At 39.2% G+C, this 20015-nt stretch overlaps 1 protein-coding gene across 1 annotated transcript in view; it reads left to right on the top strand.

The window, feature by feature from the left end:
* Positions 1-16258, top strand: part of IMPAD1 (inositol monophosphatase domain containing 1) — a 173475-nt gene extending 157217 nt beyond the window's left edge. Inside the window, exons 2-5 of the mRNA XM_010708983.3 lie at positions 9489-9648; positions 10526-10621; positions 12414-12575; positions 13945-16258. Coding sequence (XP_010707285.2) covers positions 9489-9648; positions 10526-10621; positions 12414-12575; positions 13945-14216 — 690 coding nt within the window. The 3' untranslated portion in view covers positions 14217-16258. The remainder of the gene's footprint in view (positions 1-9488; positions 9649-10525; positions 10622-12413; positions 12576-13944) is intronic.
* Positions 16259-20015: the final 3757 nt, after the last annotated feature.

The raw sequence follows: 20015 nt of genomic DNA, 5'->3' as shown, positions 1-20015 counted from the left end.
TTTTTTTTTTTTGGTGGTTGACTTTATGGCGGTGCCACCTCATCGTGAGTGGGAAGAAGGAGTTGGGAGGAGATCCAAGCCCTTCTAGCTCCTGTGACTCCGTAAGCAGGCATCTAGTCAGGTTTCAGTGCCTAGTTAGAGGGTCCTTTGGGTGTGTGTCTCTCCTTAAAGTGCTGTACGGACCACATTCACTGTGAAACCTTCAGACTGATGGATTGGTGATGTGGAGCTGTTAAGTTCTTCATCTTTCTCTACAAGAAGATTGGCACACCTTCAGGCTGTGCTCTGAAGGTGACTGGTTTGTCTGTCAGTGACAAGCCGCCTTAAGAAACTGTGTTGAAGGAAAAGTCCCAGATTGTTACGGTGTGACTGTGTGGCTGCTTGCAGTAACACATTTTGACCCCTCTGTAGGAGGAGGGATTGCGTTTGTGTAGGTATAAGGGCTCTCTGTGTTAACTGAAGGCTGGGGATTTGCTTTGGGATTAGAGCTTGAAGAGCCTGCTCTGTGTGTGGCTCCCTGTGTGAGCCCCTCTCAGGTGACAGTCTGACATGGGTCTTTTCTCCTTGAAGGACACGAATATTGAGCTTTCCGTGCTTAAAAACAGTGTTTCTCTGTATTTTCCAAGTAGATAGCATTTTCTGCTAGTCTTGAAAAACAGATGGCACTCTCTAAAGCACAGATATGTTCACAAACACTGAAATCGATCACATGTGTATGCATCCCAGAATCAGGTAAAATTCAGGTGTATGACCTTATCTTCTCCCCAGTTCTCTGCTCCATTAGATTGAATGAGCTTGAGAGTTGAAGAAGATGAGGAATAGTGAGTTTGACAAATCCTTTAGCTGATCTAATGTTTCTAACTCTGACAAATCATCTCTGGGATATTTGAAGTACATGATCTGAAAGATAACACCTTCTCTCATTAGTTATGTAAGAAATATCTACCAAACTCTATATGTTGGTAAGACATGCTGTCTCAGGCTGTAGCATGCTGAAATGGTGAGGCGCTGGCACGGAGAGGTACATTGTGGATGCCCCATCCCTGAAGGTGCATAAGGCCAATTTGGATGGGGCTCTGAGCAACCTGATCTGGTGCCTGATTGAGTGGTTGGTAACCCTGCCCACATCAGGAGGATTGGAACTGAATGATCTTTGATGTCTCTTCGAACTCAAGCCATTCTGTGATAAGTATTTGTCCAAACCAAAATAATAATTAAAAAAACCTTTTTCTTTTTTTAACTACTTGTATGTTACAGTACAGAATTTTCAGGTGTGAAGACAAGATCATCAGTAATTCTGTTGTGTACCTCTTGCATCGTCTATTTTAAATTCCTACTGTTTACAGAGCAGACCTATAATTTGTGTTGATAACGATATGAGGTTTTTCTGAGACGTCTTTCATGTGAAGCAATAAAGCCACAGCCTTATCTCCAAGTACAGATGGACACTTCAGCATAAAGAATGTTGCTCGAGTCAAATAGAAATCCTTCTCTGTTTTAGCTTGAGAAGACAGTGGTAACAAAAGAACTGTCATATAAAAACTGAAAGAATTCAACAAATTTTGTGAGTAAAGCAAAATACTGATTTACTTGCATCAGGGAAGCCCTGAGCTTAACGGGTATCTCAACGTTAAGCTCATGATAAATCGTGGCTTTCCAATGTTTAAAAATAACTATGGGGAGAAGTCATTTGACTAAATAAACTCAAGTCAGTGAGCAGTCATGGATGTCCTGTATCGTGCTGCTTGGCAGAGCACAAAATGTGCAGTCTGTCTGAAGTAGAACTTCTTTTAAGGCTTGGTTATTAAGAGAACATAGGAAGAGCTAGACCTTCATGTGTGGAAGCTGAAATAAATCTGGGAGGATTCTCACAATTCATTCAGTTGTGATTTGAAAAAATATATATGTATGTATGTATATGTATCAAAATTTGAGGTGAAGAAGAGGGGAAAAATGATGAATAGATGAAGAAAATGTTTTGCAAGTAATGCTGTTTTCATTTACAGATGATTAATCCACTGCTTATATCGCCAGTTTTGTTTGATACCAATGAATGTATTTGCATTTAAAACCTGTTGCTGCAAGGTTGGATAAAACAGAAGAGCAGCAGATCAATTCAGTTTTACGACTGCATAGGAAATGGAACAGTACTGAGTATTGTTGTTATACCCCTCAGAAACAGGCATGGGCAGGTGGCAAGTCCTTTCTAACTCAGATATTGCCTGGGGTTGTCTCAGTGCAGTCAAGTGCAAGCAGTGAACATTTGCATCTCCTATGAAGCTTGTGTGTGCAGGTGACTTCAAAATGCATTTCATGGTCAAATATGCACAATGGTTTCTCTTGATAAAGTCTTCAACTGCAGCCACAGGCTTGAGATTTATCCTCAGCAGTGTTGTCTTCTTCTATTTGCTTGTCATGCTAAGAAGTAGTCGGGGGTCTGATCCAGCTAAAATCATCTCTTCTGCTTCTTTCTACTTTATTAACTTACCTTTTTTGGGTTACTTCACTGTTTGGTTTTTGGGTTGTTTCTCCATGCAGCTCAATTTACTCCTTGCCCAGCATTTGTGAAATAAGGACTAGAATGGAAATAGGGTGAGGGCTTTAAGGTGATGCTCAAGCCAGCCCTGATACAGAGTGGAGCAAGTGGAGAGGAGAACCTATGATTCCAAATCCAGTTGGAAACTGTCAAGAATCCTGGATATGGTCTGCCTGGAAGATCTGCTCTGTTTGACTTGTTCAGGAGTTTCAGTAGCGTTACCCGCTACAAGAGTTTCTCTGAGCACTACATATCAGGGTTTTCTGTTTTGACAGTGCTGCCTGTGTGGAGGTTGATTTTGGGAGCTTGATATCTGAATGCATCCAAGGTAAAAAGTAAAAATAAGTAACACTTTAAGAATACTCGGCTTTGCTTTGCATTGCAGCCCTACTGACAGCCTGAGTCAGCACATCAGAAGGAACAGTGTACTTGCACAAAGGGGTGGGAACGATTTACTAGGGAGGTGCGTTCTCCTTAAACGTGAGCTTTGGCCAAAGTTCTGTCCTCACATTGAAAAAGCCAGTTTTAAAGTGGCACACACGGTTCTGCTTTTCTGCTTCTGCACTACGCTACAATGACTTTCATAGGATGCAGATTTCAGTCTTGCTGACTCAAGTGGTCTCTCTCCCTTCTTAGGCAGCTTGTGCTTATTTTTGACCAGTACTTTGATATTTTTGCTCTGTAGTTGTGCCAGCTGTATATCTTGTTTTCTGGTATGAATACTGAGCAAAAAAAAACCCTTATTTTCTTCTTGGTTTATTGTGACTATGGTGGAAATCAAGTCTTCTCTTCCCAGCCTTTCCCTTGAAGCATCTTTTCATTGGTCTTGACACTGCACTGAACCTAATGGTTCTTTTATCTATTTAAAATAGAGTAGAATCACAGAATCCTTAGAGCTGGAAGGGGCTCTTAAAGGTCATTTAGTCCAGCTCCCCTGCAGTAAACAGGGACATGCATAGGTAGATCAGGTTGTCCGGAGCCTACCTTTGAATGTCTCCAGGGATGGGGCATTTGCCACCTCTCTGGGCAGCCTGTTCCAGTGCCTTACTGCCTTCACTGTTTAAAAAAGAAAAATAAATAAAATTCTTATACCTAGTATAAATCTACCCTTTTTAAGCTTGAAGCCATTTCCCCTTGTTCTGTCACCATAGACCCTGCTAAAGAGTCTGTCCTCTTCTTTCCTGTAGCTCCCCTTTAGGTACTGAAAGGCCACAATCAGGAGCCTTCTCATTTCCAGGCCTAAGATGGCAAGCTCTGCATCTGATAACTAATTCAGTGGGGTAAGATAGGTATGTCAAAGGACTAGATCTTAAGAACAAAATGCTCCTTAGATTTTAGAAGGGTTTCAGTGCTCTCCAGCAAAAACACAATAATTTGTTTCTTCATGTTGGAAGAAAGCATTCTTAGTTCTTAGGGCTTTAAGAAAGTTCTTTTGAACATCACGATCACAGTGATTACAAGCATATTTGTACGTAAAGCAAGAAGCATGAATGTTAATCTGTATTCTCATCAGTAGGTGTTGGCTGAGCATACATTTTTTAATATGGGTTTTACCTGATGCTCATTGACTCTTGCTGACTGTGTACCCAAAATGAAATTAAATCCCTGACTTCATGGTAGCAGGCTCTGTGATCATATCTTTGCAGGTATTATTACCAGTAGCACTGTGCGTGCAGCAGGGCTATCTGGTCTGTCAGCTGAGCACCCTGAGCTCTGTGCTGATGCAGTGGCTCATAGAACAAAGAGCTTTTTGGAGCTGCTGTGTACGTGTTCTTCTCTGCTCCTGCGTGACTGGGGTCTTAGATTGACAAGTGGTGCTGTGGCACTTACAGCAAGCCGGTCATTGCTTTCTTTCTGTTCAACTTCTGTCTGTGCAGAACTGCGAATATGAATTTTGCAATTTATTGAAACAATTTGTGAACTAACGAGGGAGTGATGTTTTATTACTTTTATTGTTCTTAGGTTTTAGTTGTTTCAACAGGTGTCTGACTACTGTGATCCATGCAATTTCCTCTGTTGTATTTCTGTTGTTTTTACCAACTTCTCTTCATTGTAAGTCAGGATGCAAGAAAATGAGGCAGCTTTCCCCTCTGGTACATTTGAGGGAAAAGTCAGCAACTGAGCAAACAAAGGTAAAAGAGCCCAACCTCCAGTGTGTGGGAGTATATCCCTCCTCAGAGCTGGGTGGTGATGGTGGGAGGTGTGTGGCTGTGCAAGGGAAGCTTTGTTAAATGGAGTGAACTCAAAGGCTGCTGAGGGAACCTTTCTCCTCTGAATGCTGGCATCTCTGAAGCCTAACCAAGTAACTGATCACTTGAATACAAATGGCCAAGTTCAGTTTGAATCTTAGGTGCGCGTAATGCACGTGTTGTGTGATGGCTGATGAGTTGACTATGTCTGTTAAGCAGAGTTAATACCCTAAGAAAATAGAAAAGCAAAGTCAAGAACCTGTTAGTGTTTTGCTAATGTTCCTGTGTGCTGCTTCATCTGGGTCTTTAGGCGTTTTGTTTCATTTTCACGTGTGAATCACAGGAGTTACCCATTCAACTGATCTCTCTGTTCTTGAACTGTAACTGTTGTACTTGGAATACCCTTGTAAATTCACAAGTCAGAATATGAATACATCTTGTTGTTACCTGAACTGTCTTGTTTATGTCATGTAGTTTCTTTTAATAATACAGGTGAGATAGTAATTGTTTTCTATTCTAATAAAAAAGCGTCAAGATTTGGATCTGAGAGCGCTTAATTACCAGATGAGGATCTAAAAGACTTGCAGGAATAAGCACATATGTAAGATGGATTGCTATTTAAATCTAACTCTTAAGAGTAGGTGGTAGCAAGTGTACAAACTTGCAACTTTATAGTTAGGTATGTTAACACAACAGTTTGAGAGTATCTTGCTGGAATAAGCTTTGGCTAAAGCATTTAGCGTTGTGGTTGTTAATCTACCATAGCTGAAGACTTGGCAGTCAACTGCGTATGCATATTGCTTTAGAAAAGGTTGAAATTTAAAGTCACAGCCTTTGGATGCTTCCAGCAAGTGGGAATGGTAGGTAGGAACTCAACATCAAGCAGTAAAGCATGCCATCATATTAATACAAAGGCACGTTTTCCTGATATATTCTCTTTTATTTAAAGTAAAAGAAGAAAAGTTCCCAGTACTAAGGACTGGTGATCCTCTGTAAGACGACATTATTATACGAAACCTGTAATACAGTTTCCTAACAATAAATAAATTTAGTATATGCAGGTGGTGGAATGGCTTTGAGTTTCTGCTTGGCCTATGACTTGTATTCAGCCAAGGATGCAGAGTAAATGGTAATACTGGAATAAGAGTGAGTGACCCAGATGACTTTTTCTTTCAGGTGGCTTGCAGAGGAAGAGCAGCAAATGGAACTAGTGTCACGGGATCTATACGACCACAGCACTGCTATCTTTTTTCCACCTTTTTTTCTGACGGATTAGTTATGACTGTTGCAAGAGACTGCTCACTAGCAATATAAATGCTGCAACATCATGGGTTACACAATTTTTGAAGTAGTAGGTGTTTCTTTGAAAACAGTACCTTTTAGATACTTCCAGAGAATCATAGAATGGCTGAGGCTAGAAGGGACCTCAGGGTCCTTCTGGCTCAGGCCCTGCTCAAGTAAGGACACCCAGAGTAGGATGCTAAACCTGTGGTCAGGTGGCTTCTGAATATCACCAAGAAGAAGATTCTCAGCCTCTGGGCGAAATCTCTGGTGCATCTCGGAGAAAGAAAGATGTGAGTCATGAAGTTCACACTGCCACATCCTCAGCACCATCAGCCACTTGTGGGTATGGGATTTGGTGTTGGAGGTGACTTTAATTCCAAAGATGCAACCCAGTACCTCAAATCAGCTGGGCTAGTGTTTTAATTCCAGAACTTAGCCTTTGAAACCAAAAATCTCAGCAGCTAGTAGTACACAAATCTCTAATTTTACTGTAATGTAATAACAAGTGTAACGAGAGATTTCTTTCCTTTTTATAGGATTGATTCCAACTCTTGTAACTTTTTTGGAAGCGGCCTTTGTTCTGCATTCCACTGAGGAAATGCATTTTTTTTTAGCAATTTTTTTCTTTTCTTTTAAAAATGTGATTTCTTATAGAGGTGCCTGATACGCTATAGCAGAACTTGAACTACCCGGAGGTTGTGTTGAGCCTGCCAAGTCTGTGGAGCTACTTGTTTTGACTCTGCAGAACTCTTCCCCCCGGGAAAAACACAATCATCAGGTTGATCGTACAATGACAGATGTTTAATTTGTAAATGTCATGCCAACTTCAAGGGTTCTGCTTGGCATGTAGTGCTTCAAATACTGGTTTTACATGAAAAGACAGCTGTGATGTGTGGCTGGAGATGTTGAAGTTTTGCTTGCTTCTTTATTTTTCAGTCCTCTTGAACAAGATGGCCTTTAACCCTTTGCTAATAATCTGTTACAGTTGAGATGTGTGGTGTCTTTTCTTGTCAAGTAAATTCAGTGAAAATCCTACTGATACAAAGTCTGTTATATTCAAATGCAGAATTATGGAATAATTTGAGTTGGAAGGGTCTTTTAAAGGATACCTAGCCCAATTCCCATACAATGACAGGGACATCTACAGCTACATTAGGTTGCTCAGAGCCCCATTCAGCCTGACCTAATCTGATCACTTCTTTATTTTCATTGTTTTTTCAGTGTCACTTATATATGACATCTATAATAATAAGTTTGTTTTAGTTAAAGGGTATTCATCTGTTTTAGCAGTTAGATATCTGGATCCAAGCTAATATAATTGTAGGCTTCTTATGTAGTCAGTAAGGTGGAATAGGTGGCTGTAAGTGGTGGATACCTTGCATCCCATGTCTGCTTGACATTTCGACATGGCTGGACATCAGAACTAATCAATAAAAAATCATTTTAGAATTGCATTAGATTTAGCTTGCCTTTAAATTGGCTTTTTTGATATTCTGGAATGTTTTAAAAGTCCAAGTTGAGTACACTTTTCAGGCATTTAAAAAACACATCTGAGCAACAAGCTTCATTGTTCTACTGAATAATTAGCGGACTGATGCATTGCTGAAGGCTTCTTATAGGCTAAAGCATGAAAGGCACAGTGATAGTGCCTTCCTTTTTACTGTCAGTAGAAAGAACAAAGAAGTACCAGTCTCCTGATGTAACTGAGGTGCTAAAAGGAAATGAGTTGAATTTATCTGAATTCCGTTTGGCACTATCTTTGTTCAGTTATATTACTGCTCTCCTGTAAACCATGCATGAAATTGTAGTAAGCTAGTAAGAGTGAACTGAGGCAGGTTGACCTGTGTAACCCTGCATGAGGAACTGTGGGGACATCTTTTGTAGTGTAAGATATCATTATGTACAGTATTCTGTGTCAGATGAATCTGTTGTGATTCAAAGCTGTCTTAATACTTCAGCTGAAATGACATTGTACTGGGTTTTGCAGAGTGTTCATCCCTTCAGCAGAATGGGGTCATGAGTTGCACTAATTGCACTAATGTCCAGAGCTCTGTTCTCCATTCTGAAATGGGCAGTCTCCACTATCAGTGTAGACTGGGACGAGTGGATTGCGAACGTACTTATGGAGACAAACCTGTGTTTTTTGATGGATATAAAGCTCGATGTGAGCCAGAAGTGTGAGCTAGCAGCCTGGAAAGCCAACTGTACCCTGATCTGCATCAAAAAAAGGGGTGCCCAACAGGGCGAGGGAGGAGATTGTCTCCTTCTGGTTTGCCCTTCTGTGTCCCCATCTGGAGTATTGCATCCAGGCCTGGGGCCCCCAGCACAAGGAAGACATGGAGCTGTTGGAGCAGGTTCAAAGGAGGGCTACAAAGATGATCAGAGGGCTGGAGCACCTCTCCTGTGAAGACAGGCTGAAGGAGGTGGACTTGTTCAGCCTAAGAAAAAAAAACGCTGGGGAGACTTCACTGTAGCCTTCTAGTACTTGAGGGGAGCTTATAAGCAGGAGGGAGATTGACTTTTTAGACTGGCAGGTAGTGATAGAACAAGAGGGAACAGCTTTAAGCTAAAAGAGGAGATCTAGGTTAGATGTTAGGAAGAAATTCTTAGGGAGTGGTGAGGCACAGGTACAGAAGAGTTGTGAATGCCCTGTCCCTGGAGGTATTCAGGATTTGGTTGGATGGGGCTCTGGCAGCTTGATCTGATGAAAGATATCACTGCCTGTGAGGGATTTAATTCTGTGATTCTATGTAACACTCTGTTCAAGAATAAAATTCAGTAGGCTAGACAGCAAGTGACAACAAGGTTAAATGTTATTAACTGCTGTTTATAAATGTTATTTCTGGGTTATCTTAGATTCTTGGCTTAATCTACCCTAAAGACAGATGAGGAATATTACTGACTTGTTTATAAAATAAAATACATCTGACAGCTGTGTAAAGGTTACATCTAGTCGAGCTGCTTATACTGCTAGTCATTATTCAATTCCTGAAGCAGGAATATAACCTAGGATTCTTAATCCCACATGTCATACTATGGTCTGCAGAGTACTGATAAGAATTGTACACTTGAATGCTTGTTTACTGGTCAGTGTAAGTACAGTATTAGATCTCTACTGTGGCTGTATACTGCACAAGTATCCCAAACTGAATATTCTGCTTGTAGTCTCTAACACAACTGCATTTAAATTCTGAGTAAAAGATACAATTCTTACAGTGGGAACACTCAATAGGAAGAGTTGAAGTCAGAATTATGGCATCCAACTGTGGTGTGCTTCACGACAAAACTGTGAATTGTGATTTTTCATTACTTATAACATGATGTTAGCAACTTGTCAGTTGCTGAAAAATGGCCAGTGTGTGCTGTTGTAGTTTGAGGTGATGGGAGAAACGGATGCATTCAAGATTTTCTAACTTTTCCACTATGACAGTTGCTGCATCTGATAAATTAATGCATCTGCTTCTGTTTTCTTATTGTAGATAAACTCTGAGGAACGTGTTGATACAACTGATCAGGAGACAGTCTCTTGGGATCGCAATATTCCTGAAGATATAAAAGAAAAAATACAGCCTAAAGAGGTTCCAGCAGAAAGTGTTACTGTCTGGATTGATCCATTAGACGCTACACAAGAGTACACAGGTGTGTAATTCTAATGTTTTGTCTTTTTACTGAAGGCAAAATGATAAGTATTTAAAGTGGCATCTCTAAATACTCATGCGTATTTAAAGTGTGCTCTATCAAAGGTAATGTGTTAGAACTGAGCACATTTTTATAATGAAATCTGTATAGCTGTATAATGTCAGAGCATTATTTTTATGCGTACCGACTCTGAAATAACTCAGGAATTCTTTGCAACAAAGTAATTACTAAAATAGATGGTAACTGTCACTTACGGATTCTGCTGGTATTGCATATCTTGGTTTCAGTTATTACTGTGATAACACTAAACTCAGAATTTTTTGTTCCTTTCTGTAAAGGCAAGAATAAATGAATATGTTTAACTTGATTAAAATGACTTCTTGTTTCCGATTTTTGGAAAGGATATGTAATTCAGTCTCTCTTTTCCATATGTTTTAAGATGTCACTTAAGCTGCTTAAGGCAATACAACTGAAATTGTAGCTGAATATTCTGTTGATACAATTACTTGTAGGGTGAATGTTTTCAGTGTTTGAATGTTTCAGCTTTGAAACTATAGAAGATAGAGTATGGGGCATAGAAGGGAGAATTCAAGAACACGGATTTTGTGAAGATGCATACTACGTAAGATAATTATTAGCAGTGGCTCTAGTATGAGTACAAGGTATGTCTACTGAAGAAAAAGAATTTCTGGGGAGCTGGGAAGCCTGTAAAATCTTTTGATATCTGCAAAGTTATTTGAAGATGCAACAAAGTTATGTAATCATACCAGTTAGAAAGTAGGCTAGTCTTCAAAGAGTTTATATCATCTCATGTCTGCTTTTTTTCTGTATTCTGAACATCTGTCCATGAACTTTCTTCCTCTCATTTTGTCCACAGAGGATCTTCGGCAGTATGTCACAACAATGGTTTGTGTGGCTGTAAATGGGAAACCAGTAATAGGAGTGATACATAAGCCATTCTCAGCATATACAGGTATCTTTATCCCTTTGTATATTTCTGATCTCTTCTGTCATAGTGTTAACTAAAATCTCTGGATATAAATGAGGAAAATAGCACTTGGGTGCAAAAGAACAGCGCTGCAGACCTTGGATCCAGAGCTGCCAGTGTGCTGTGAGACCCCAAAGGAAAATGCTGTCTCTGTTTAATATAAGAATGATGCATTTAAAACAAACAAACAAACAAAAAACAACAAATGGAAAATATGTTTAACAATTAAGATATCTTCAATAGGAGTGCCTGAAGCAAACCAAAGAAAATGAAGCCTAAATACATGCTGACTGGTCTTGTATGTGCTAATAGTCTTTAACAGAACTGCAGCAGAACTTGGGTCTGTGAAATTACATCCAGGAGGTGATGTCTATTCAGTGTGGGCAACAGAGATAAATGAAAGATCTTAATGGCAGCTGTTCTATGAATCAGGCAAGACTGTCTAAGGTAGCCTTATTGAGTATCTGACGTGCATTATTAAGACATATTCCTGGCCTAATTAAGTCATTAGTACTAATGAGGTATCAGTGACGATAAGTTCACATTTGGCACTCTGTGGGCATATGTACTTCTGAATGCTTCAAAGTAGTTTTAGCATTCACATCTTGTATAGTATACACTTGAAGCAAGAATTTCTCTTGTTTTTCCTTAGGCAATACTGACCTCTAGAGTTGTGAAGCTATGTAGTAGTTCTTACACAGGAACTGACTTAATGTATGAATTTTGTTCTCTTTTGTGCTTTTTGAACACTTAATATTTTGATTTTTGAATATTTTGAAAAGTCCAGTCCAGCCGTCCACCTATCAACCAGTGTTTTCCATTAAGTTGTTTTGTTGAAGTATGTGCTATATTTTGGTATTCTTTAGGAATCCTGAAGGGCTTATTGGATTGTATTTTCTAAGTATCAACTTGTATGTAAATAAATGCTTTTCAGCACAGTAATCTTGAGGATTTAACTCGTTTAAAAAATAGCAAAGTGTGACTTGGCATCAGATGAAATGCAATTAATTCTGTCGTTCTGTGTGAAGAGTATTCATTTTCCAAGCTGGAAGTAACAGCATGTTGTGAGTAGAATTGTTCCTAATAGTACCACACCAATACAAAGCAATGAAAAAGTCACTGTTGTCATTACACACAGCTCAGTCTGTTGCCGTACAATCTGGTCATCTACTGAGACGCAATTGCTGGTTAGTCTGCTAAGTAAATGTCAAATCAATGGTTAGGAGATCCCACCTACCAAGCTTGGCTTTGAACTGCATGATGAAATAAGTAATAGGTTGCGTATTCTAAATCCAGTCCTCCAAAACACAATATCATATGTTTTCACTTCCTTCTTTAGTATTATTATTATTTGTAGCAAAAGAACATAAGGTAACATTTTTGCTGTCTTCTTTGAAGGGTCGTTAGGTTTTTGGTTTTTATTGAGGAATTGTTTGAGGAAAAATTGGATCTAGATCTGCCTATCTGACTCAGAAATGTCTTCTAACTTTAATGATTTTTCAGTTGCAAGTTATTTGTTGGGATTTTTTCCGCCTTATTCTGCACTTGAAAGCATGATATAGGAGTAGTCCATATGCGCAAAGCAGTGTGTGTGTGGAGCTGTTTCTTTTTCTTTTATGCTCCTGTGCACACGTGGACTTCCCTCAGTCAATCCTAAATTTTGCTCTTACAGAGGATAACTGAGTGGCTTCAGTCTTCTCCAAAGAGTGTTCTTTTATCTGTATGCTTAACAGAGAGCTTTTCATGAAGCTTAGCGGCATTTGTGTTTCTGTTGTAGCCTGGGCAATGGTGGATGGTGGGTCAAATGTAAAAGCTCGTTCCTTCTACAATGAGAAGACTCCAAGGATTATTGTATCCCGCTCCCACGCAGGAAAAGTGGAGCAGGTTGCACGGCAGACTTTTGGAAATAAGACTGTGATAATCCCCGCTGGTGGAGCAGGTTTGGTTCTTTAAACATTCTATCAATTTCATTGCTTTCAAACTACTTGAAGGGGTGTAGCCATTATTAGACAAAAGGAAATAAGTGTGACATGAGTTCTTTCCCTTTTGTTCGTGTTCCCAGAAGCAAGCGCTTGGCAGTAGGGACACAGTATCTCTTGAATATAGAAACCTGAATGCTAACCTGCTTCAGGCAGTCAGTGTGTATCTAGCCCTGGCCCAGAGTGTGTTATTTTGGTTCTTTTGAACATTGATATACATTCACTGAAAGTGCTAATGCCTTTTGGAAGGTAAAAGAATATGTGACCAAATAAAGAATCGTGGAAGAGAACCAGCTGGTTCTTAGATAACTAATAGTACGTTAATTAGACAGTGTTACAAGAAAAAGCAATTGAAGATTGATACTATTGCTTTCATTTACATCAGAGTAGAAAAGTGTTGTAACTGAAGACCGTTGCTATCTGTCCTGAATTCAGTATGAGGAGTTTTTAGCTGTTTCATAACCTTACACAACATCCTTTTGCATTTTACTGGCATAATGCAAATATGTGCAATATATTGCTTCACCAGTGTAAAGCAGTGGCTGTTTTTAGATCTCCAAAATCCATACAAAACTTGAATTTTACAGAAATGTGTCTTTTTAAGTCTTTAATGTGGAAAGCTAGAGAAGATGATCTTGTTCGGGTTCTTGACAGTGAATCTAAATGAATTTTCTTATGACAGAGGTGATGAAAATGCAGCTGATTATATTAGGCCTGGGCTTAACTCTGCAAATGAAGGAAAAGTTTAACAAAACAAAAATGACTGGTTGAATAGTTGAAAAATTAAAAAAAAAAAAATACTCTGTAAAATAAAGAATGCTATTTTAAGCAATAACTTTGTAGTATGTGGTATAGGATAGACATAAATGGCCCTGGACTAAGTTGCTGTGACAAAGAATGGTGTATACCTATGCATCTTTCTTGTAATAAAAAGCCAGAAAAAGAAGTAGACTTCACTGTAATATAGCAATCAAGGAATAAATATTTGAATGTAAGAGCAAAACTGTATTTGACTTTATAGTTTAGTTCTTTTAACATGTGTCTAAATAAGTCTATGTAACACATTAGTAAAGACTGTCTAAAGGAATCCTGAGGAAATGTTTTTGTTCGTATGGAGTTTTTATTTCAATTTTTTGTATAGGTCAGATGTCAGGCAGGTTTATTGGTGCTTTCAGTGTTGTACTGGACTGGCAGGATATATAGTTCATGACATCACTTTCCTGTATTTTGCATGTGTAAGTTATTAACACAACACTTACTGTTAGGTTTTTCCTTTGTGTGGAATTGGAAAATGTGGTTTAACTTTCTTATTCTGACCAATTATTGTAGGTTACAAAGTGCTGGCTCTCCTTGACGTGGCTGAAAAGAATCAAGAAGAAGCTGATGTGTATATCCACGTCACCTATATTAAGAAGTGGGACATATGTGCTGGAAATGCAGTGTTGAGAGCATTGGGTGGCCACATGACTACTCTGACGGGTGAAGAAATTAGTTACACTGGCTCAGATGGCAATGAGGGAGGACTTATAGCCAGTATCAACATGGACCATAAAGCACTAATTGAAAAACTTCCAGATTTGGAAAAAACATCACACAAATAAATGTGGTTGATGGAGAAATACAAGTCACGCTTTTGTAGCCTCCAGATGCTCTGTCTAGAGAAGCAGGTTTGAAAACTTGCTGGGAAAGATGACCGGCAAAGCAGTTTGGTGTGGATGTGGGGGACTGTATCATGCATTGGGTTTCCTCAGTGGTGGTATTTAAAAACAACAACAACAAAAAATCAACAATAATAATAAGCAGAAATAGGAAGAGGACTGACTGCCTCACACCTCAGTTTCTGTGTCTTTTTTTTCCTTTTGGACTGTTTTCATGCAGTTCTTACACTCAAGGAGCATACACGTTACATAGTTGTGAACATAGGTGAATTAAAGAAAAATTCCAAATTGATTCATAAAATAACCTAAGTAGTTCTCACAGGAATTGCTTGGAAGCTTTTACATCATGTTACTGTAGTTTTAGCGACTTCTTAATGAATTAAGTAGAAACAAAGATTGATTTATGTAGGTGTTTGATAACTGTAAACAATCTAGTAGGAAAGATGACCCTGCGTTCTCTATCCTCTGAACAGAAAGCACAAGAAGATTGACACAAATTTATATGCTGCAACAGTCTATCTTTTGATAGAGTGGCACTCTTTCTGCTTTTAAGAGGGGGAAAGGAAAAAAAAAATGTTCTGTACTATTTTGACTTTTTCCTGAAGATTTAAACCAGTTTAATTCAGATGAGTTGTGAATGTCAGTGTTTTATTAATCAGTGTAATTATTTCCATATATCTTTTAGAAGAAAGCAATGCTTCCTTGTATAGTTTTTAACTGTTAATTCTTGTCCTTGCTGACTTCTCTTTACAGTGTTGAAGATGCATGCTGGGTTTTCCTCCGATGTAGGTCTTGTTCATCACTTGGTGTTTGTACTTACAGAAGCATCCTCTTCAGTACATCTTTGTTTTGTTTTTTTCCACCTTTCAGTAGAGTCATATGGAACGAGTGTGGCTGATAGGTTGATTCCCTTTATAACATGCTAAAAGTAGTCATTTTTTTCTATTTTTTTTTTTTTCTATTTTTTCTAGAACCTCTCAAAGTGACTTTCTGTCTTCTTAGGTTAAGGGACATTCTTTTCTGCTGTAAGTTCTTGAGCCATCCCAAATTACTTATGGTTACTTAATTTATACATATTTAGACTGTTTTCTGTTAACTTGAGCCTTTTCAAGCAAGCTTGAAGAACAAGTGGCACTTGAAGTCCACAAAAACCTTACTGAAAAATACCCTTTGTGAGTCCAGTTTACATATAGAATGTGGGCCCTTCGATACTAAGTGATGAATTTTAGAGTACCTCTAAAATAGGTAGAGTTCTGTGTACATTGGTTTTGTTGTGTTGTGCACCCCTCTGAAGGGATTTCAGAAGGTTAAATCTGTTATTTTAATTATCAGTAGGCTCCTGTTTCTTCTCACAAAAACTAAAATTCTTAATTAATACAGGTGTTTCAGTTTGGCTTTCTAAACCAAATTCTCATGTTTGTTTTCATCTTCTTTCACCATCCTGCTGTTCTGATCAAAAAGAGGTTTTTCTCCTTATGCCAGCTGGGGAGTGTGCCACAATACATCTTTTAATGTTCTTCTTGCTCGCATTCATGTTTCCAAAAGACCTCCTCAGATGTTGCATACATACAGATACAGACTTTTATTTTGTTAACTTACTGGCAAGGTAGACTGATGCTTAGTCTCACTAGCCTTTTGGTACGGGTAGATTTTCTTCTGATATTTTTTTTTCCAATATTGATACTGTTGCTGCTATTTGCGCATCGCTTTTACACATGTAGGTAATATATGAAGCAACTTAATTTCCAGTTAAGTTTAATAAACAGCTATATGCTATGATGGATAAGTAAATGTACCCCTTTAGAAGAGGCTAATCTTTTTCAACAAAACCTTGTTGAGCTTCCAAACCTCAATGAAAATAAAAGTCCAGGTATTTACCAAGGCGTTAGTTATGTTTTACAAGATTTTTGCAGCTTCCCACCTCCCCCCGCCACTCCCACCTCATGCTGATAGAAGTGGCTTGAAGCCTAATAGTAACTTAGGGGGAAAAAAAAAAAAAAGCTTTTCTACTTAGTAATTAAAGAATTTGGATTAAATTTTAAGCATGAGAAATAGCCATAATTGACCTGGTGCTAAAACTTGAATGTGTCACAGAACTTGGTGCACAGTACTTACGATAATTAATGTTTGTAGAAGGTGATTGTTTTAGATTCAGATTGAAAGCATGTATATGTTTACCTTGTGAAAATGTAACTGCTTTTAATTTGGGTGGGATTCTATCACTTCATTGCATAAGCTGTGAGCAGGCTTAGCTTCAGCATGAGAAATGAAGAATAGCATTACATATCATAAGAGAGCTTACTGGCATTTTAGTTGGAGGCATACAGTGTTTGCCTGAATTATTTTTCCTTAGGAAGCTAAAAAGGGTATGAAGAACAGCCCCAGTACTCCTTTCTCCCACATGCTGGCAAAAATACCTAGTTTTTTTATCAGGAAGAAGTTTGCTTGTTCAGATCTGCTGCTTTGTTAGATGTAATCACAGTGTTTGATACTTTTCCACTTCTGGCTTCTTTTTGGCCCAATCTCATTTCATCTGCTTTCCAGTGCAGGAAAGGTGGGAGTGAGGTCCCCATTTGGTCACCTCTAGCACATCTGGACAGCTTCCAGCTCCCTGTCTGACTGAATGAGAAGCTGCTTGGGTGAGAGCATACGTGGGCCTTGGGTAAATACTTGGTTCTGATGTAAATGTAACTCTGGCACAGAGCAGCAGGTGTTCAGAAGTGCTTGTGTGGAACACATATGCCAGCGTACTTTATGTGTATGTTATTAACACTCTGTACACCTATTTATTTGACCATATTTACACTCAATTCTAAAATATTTTGCAGGATGGCTTTCTCATTTGTGGTTTCCAGATATGCTTATGTTCAAAACAGAGTAGGAACTCATACTGTAATGGTGTCTCACTACCTGGATAGGATTTTATTCTACACATTCTAGCCTTTTCCACATAAAACTGTAACATTTTTAGCTCTGTGAAGAAGGACCCTGGGGGTCCTGGTGGAAAACAGCTTAGCCCTGTGTGCCAGCACGTGTGCCATTGTGGCCAAGAAGGCCAGTGGTATCCTGGGGTGCATTAAAAAGGGCATGGCCAGCTGGTCGAGGGAGGTGATCCTCCTCCACTCTGCTCTGGTGAGGCCACATTTAGTGTACTGTGTCCAGTTCTGGGCTCCCCAGTTCAAAAAAGACAAGGATCTCCTAAAACGAGTCCAGCAGAGGGCCACAAAGATGATAAAGGGCCTTGAGCATCTCCTGTATGAGGAAAGGCTGAGTCACCTGAGTCTCTTCAGCCTGGGGAAAAGAAGGCTGAGAGAGGATCTAGTAAATGTTTTTAAATATCTAAAGGGAGATGGGAGGCAAATGGACAAGGCCAGGCTCTTCTTCTCAGTGTTACTTAGCAACAGGACAAAGAGTAATGGCCTAAAACTTGAACATTGGAAGTTCCGTACAAACATCTAGATGAACTTCTTTACAGTAAAGGTGACAGAACACTGGAACAGGCTGCCAGTGAGGTTGTGGAGTCTCCTGTGGAGATATTCAAGACCCATCTGGACGCCCACCTGCATGACCTATTGTAGGGAACCTGCTTTAGCAGGGGGGTTGGACTCAGTGATCTCTTCATGCCCCTTCCAAGCCCTGTAATTCTGTGATTCTGCTACCTTAAACAATTGCTCAGTGTAGGTGAGTTCTACAGAGGTATATTTTCTAAAAATAGTTAAACAAACAAAAAAAAAAACAACAACAAAACAACTTCATGGTACCGTCCCAGCACCAAACAAGGAAAGTAAGAAAACATTGGTTTTCAGGTGGTAACTTCTTTTGTTCGAGTGATTATGATTATGTGAATTACAGCTGAAATTATTCTGAAGTCATATTTTCTCTTTTTCATTCTGCTAAAAAGATTGAATGGCAGCACAGATGATACCTAGTGCTACCATAAGTCTTGACACACATCACTTAAATGAATGTTTCCTGAATAAATGGACACAAATAGAAGGATTGAATATCGTACTCAATTGGTTTTGAATTTAATGTATTTGCTAAGCTTTTGCAGACAGATCAGGACAAACAGCACTTAAATCTACGGAGTGCAAAGCAATAATGAAAACTGTGAGCAGAGATAGCTTACTTAGATGATGAATGAACCATGCAGATTGTTACGACATTTCATATAATTGCTTTTCCTGTACAGTCATTAAGAACAGAAATCTTCAAACTGGCTTTATGTATGAGATTTTTATTATTATTTTAAATTGCCAGTTGTTGGAGATCAGATATTGAGTGCAGTCAGCACTGAAGTTCCTCTTTGCTTTTTTGTTGATAAACAAATAGATCTTGACGTTCTTGTAGTATTCTCTTATCTGTTGGAGTTGCATAGCTCCTGCCCTAAACGCATAGAACAAGTGCTCTACACTCCTCAGAGGGCTGCAGTGTGAAGGGACTTGCTTGCGCTGGGTGTCTGCTGGGTTACATCCCTCTGTTTTTTCCCTCCTGCTTTGGGGGTCAAATTTCCTAAGTAAAAAAACAGGGGAAAGGGGCAGGTGACTTTGCTGGGGAAATTGTAGCGGAGAATTCTTACTTCTATCTCTTGATTTAAGTTACGTTTTGGTTACTCTTTCAGAGTTTAGATAATCATACTATTGAGATTTAACTAATCTGATAAATGTCTACGTGACTGTAGGCTCCAGCAGGGTGAGGGGGAAATACCTTTAACCTAGAAAGCTTGAACAGCTTCTTTATAGGCCAGTCAAACCAAGCCTTATTTCAGTGCTCTGTCACACAGACTGAGGTCCGTGAACACAATTATGAATTTAAAATTGCCAAAATATTCATACTCTGTGTTCTGTCCTGCCACCCTCCATGATAAAACAGCTCTGAATGCAGTTCACCATAACATAAGCTGCTGGGACAAGCTGGTAGTAACTCTGAGGTCTGAGACCACCTGTGGGGTGTCTGTTACAGTGGGGTGCCAGCACCTGCGGTGAGGGTCTTCCTACCTCTCATGCTGCTAATGCCACTCCCAGTTCATACCAAGGGGCTGCCGAAGCCTTATGCTTTGTGGTTTTCTGATGTTGGTGAGTAGCCACTTTGTTCTTTTTTGCTGTTCTTTGTTTGTCTGTGCTTTCTTGATCCTTGCTTCTTTCTTAGCCCATGTGAACAAGAAAGATGAGGGATCAAAGGTAGAAGCTTCTGGATGAGAGGACCACAGCAACAAACTCACAAGTGTATTTTATCCTGAAGCTGGTAATATTTGGGACCAACGTCTGAGGTGCTGACCCTAGAAAAAATGGTAGATAGTGATAGAAGCTGGAAAAACAAAGGCAGCTTGAAGAGAATTTCACATGATTGGCAGCAGAACATGCAGAAAAGATATAAATGGTTTAGGAAGAAATTAAACTCTTTTAAAATGAGCGAAAGAAAATTGTTTTCTGGTGGAAACATTACAACCATTTGGCCTATCTATTCTCTTGGGTGCAGAGCTGTGTTGCTTAGGTGGGGCTCCACTGGCTCACTGTGAAAGGCCCGATGTTCCTGAAGTATATGCCCACTGATGTCAATGAAAGTAGAAGCAAGCCGGACACAATGCAAACAGAAAGCTAAGCGAAGTTGTGAAGAGCTCAGCTTCTGCCAACAGAACAAATAACCTGGGTTGTGTTAAACTCGTGTCTGGTGGCTTATTTCTGCCTACATTACTAGATGAAAACATCATCCAAATGGCTTAAGATTCAAATTTTTGTCATT

This window comes from Meleagris gallopavo, chromosome 3 (assembly GCF_000146605.3).
Source record: "Meleagris gallopavo isolate NT-WF06-2002-E0010 breed Aviagen turkey brand Nicholas breeding stock chromosome 3, Turkey_5.1, whole genome shotgun sequence".
Classification (NCBI taxonomy): Eukaryota; Metazoa; Chordata; class Aves; order Galliformes; family Phasianidae; genus Meleagris; species Meleagris gallopavo.
The sequence above is the reverse complement of the archived record's forward strand: the minus strand, read 5'-3'. Positions and strand labels throughout refer to the sequence as shown.